Source organism: Sinocyclocheilus anshuiensis, unplaced genomic scaffold (genome assembly GCF_001515605.1).
Source record: "Sinocyclocheilus anshuiensis isolate Anshui unplaced genomic scaffold, SAMN03320099.WGS_v1.1 scaffold1082, whole genome shotgun sequence".
NCBI classification, from domain to species: Eukaryota; Metazoa; Chordata; class Actinopteri; order Cypriniformes; family Cyprinidae; genus Sinocyclocheilus; species Sinocyclocheilus anshuiensis.
This window is the reverse complement of record NW_015542379.1, coordinates 416,933-419,215: the sequence shown is the minus strand read 5'-3', so window position 1 is coordinate 419,215 and position 2,283 is coordinate 416,933. Positions and strand designations below refer to the sequence as shown.

Below are 2,283 nucleotides of genomic sequence, written 5' to 3'. Positions count from 1 at the left end.
CTGAAAATACAGCTGCGCATCACAGAAATACATTACAGTTTAACAGATATTCACAGAGAAAACAGCTGTTTTAAACGGTAATAATATATCACATTTTTTTACTATTTTTGGTCAAATAAATGCAGCCTTGGTGAGCAGAAGAGTTTTTCAAAAACATTTAAAATCTTAATTATTCCACACTTTTGCCAATCATCTCATAATTTTCCCTGAGCTACAATCCATCACGCTCCCTAAGGTCGCAAAACTCTGGACTTTTGGTAGTACCTAGGATAGCAAAGTCCACTAAAGGAGGTAGAGCTTTTTCACATTTAGCTCCCAAACTCTGGAATAGCCTTCCTGATAACGTTCGGGATTCAGACACACTCTGATGATGCCAACCCCTCAGAGGACCTCAGATGATGCCAACCCTGAAACAACTTAAACTACCACATTTTGCTTAATCGCAAAGTTTAATCACAACATATGATCATTGCTGCTAATAGTGTTCACCGTCTGTTTGATTGCATGTAATTTGTAACTAACTGCATGATTCTTACTGTACATTTCTGCCATAGTCACCACTAATAACCGACTCCTAAATATAATGTAGAAACTTAACATTTTCTGTAAAGCTGCTTTGCAACGATTTGCATCGTGGAAAGCGATATACAAATAAACTTGAATTGAAAAGTTGAATGTCCTGTGTGATTTGTGATTGGTTACCTGCGACTTGCATCAGCATGGCTGCGCTGCCGTACGTCTGAACCCTGACGAAACACGAGTAGCTTCCCTCGTCCGCCACACGCACTCTCCTCAGCAGCAGCGAGGCGTTTCCGGACACAAGCTGATCCTGGAACAGGCTGGTGCGGTTGGAGAAGCGCTCCTCCTGATCGCTCAGCTGATCGCGGCTCTGCCAGAAGCTGTGAACGGCACGCTTGGTGTCCGAGAGCTGCCAGAACACGCTCAGATCAGACAGATTAAACTCTGAGACGCCCGAGAAAGAGCAGTTGAGGACGGCGTCCGACCCGAACAGAGCCACCGCAGGGGATTCTGGGACACGGACGTCAAGAGCTGCAGAGACACAGAGAGAGCGCAGGCATTAGGAAGCATACCTTCATTGATCTCGTCAGATAAAAGAGCTTGATGAATAATGAAAACATATTGTACAGTTCAGAACTTAACACTTCCTCCTCAGAGTAAAAAGAAGAGCTTTAATAGAAACTGAGCTGCAAAAAAACAAAACATCAAAGTTTGTCTGGTTAGTGTGGTCAAGCAAAAACCATATTTCTGCAATCACAACCATTCAAAACAAATCAAAAAGTTTTCTGACATTTGTTCTTGCTAACAATATATATATCAATATATATATATACGTGTGTGTGTGTGTGTGTGTGTGTGTAAATATATAAAATACAGTATATGTTATAAAAAAAAAAAATTTACATTTTATATATATATATATGAATAAATAAACAGTATCCCTTTTAAGACTGACAAGCACTTCAAGACTTTAACGGCACACACAAACTAATATTGACACACAGTGTTTGTGTCGCCATGATGGAGAGACTGAGGCCCTCACTGTGATAAATACACATCAGCATTTCCATATGAGATGAGGATTTGAGTTTCCTAATTATTCTGTCAGCTGTTCATCTAAACTAACAGTAGAGCATCCCATCCAAACACAAGAGACGAGAGAGAAAAGATATTAAAGCCTTCTGAATGTTTGATGGATTCAGGAATAAATGCTTTAATTTATGCATGTGAACTATGATTGATTCTTTAATTTTTTAAGTGTGTTTGATAACTCATGCATCTGAGCGCAAGAAAGAAAAGTCATAAAAAATGGCCTTCTTTAATTACTCACACTGGCCTTTCTGCCATCGGAAAACCAAAGTCCTGGATAATAACAGGCTCTGAGTGGCGAAGCAGACTGGCAAACACTGCTTACATAAGAACATCAGCGAGTCAAACGAATCTACATTGGCAGGAACTATGAACAAATCCTGCTGTTCAAGCAATACGGGACTCAGCAGCCTAGAATGACGCTCTGTACGTGACGTTCTCATGCTTTATTTTGGTAATAGCACATTTACAGCATCTCACCGTCCCAGCAGGAGGAGCTAGCGACAGGAGCGCTTGACGTCACGGAAACTTAAGGAACGCGTCTGTCCTCAGCGAGCTGCTCACACCATCATTAATGATGCTCAAATCAACCTCAATCTGCTGCCACACAGGGGACAGCGCTGTGCGTGTGTGTGAGTGAGTGAGTGAGTGAGTGTGTGTGTGTGTGTGAGTGCG

General features: G+C 41.5%; 1 protein-coding gene across 1 annotated transcript in view; it reads right to left on the bottom strand.

Moving 5' to 3' along the window:
- Window positions 1-2,283, bottom strand: part of cd276 (CD276 molecule) — a 92,260-nt gene that overhangs the window by 78,176 nt on the left and 11,801 nt on the right. Inside the window, exon 2 of the mRNA XM_016491598.1 lies at window positions 703-1,050. Coding sequence (XP_016347084.1) covers window positions 703-1,050 — 348 coding nt within the window. The remainder of the gene's footprint in view (window positions 1-702; window positions 1,051-2,283) is intronic.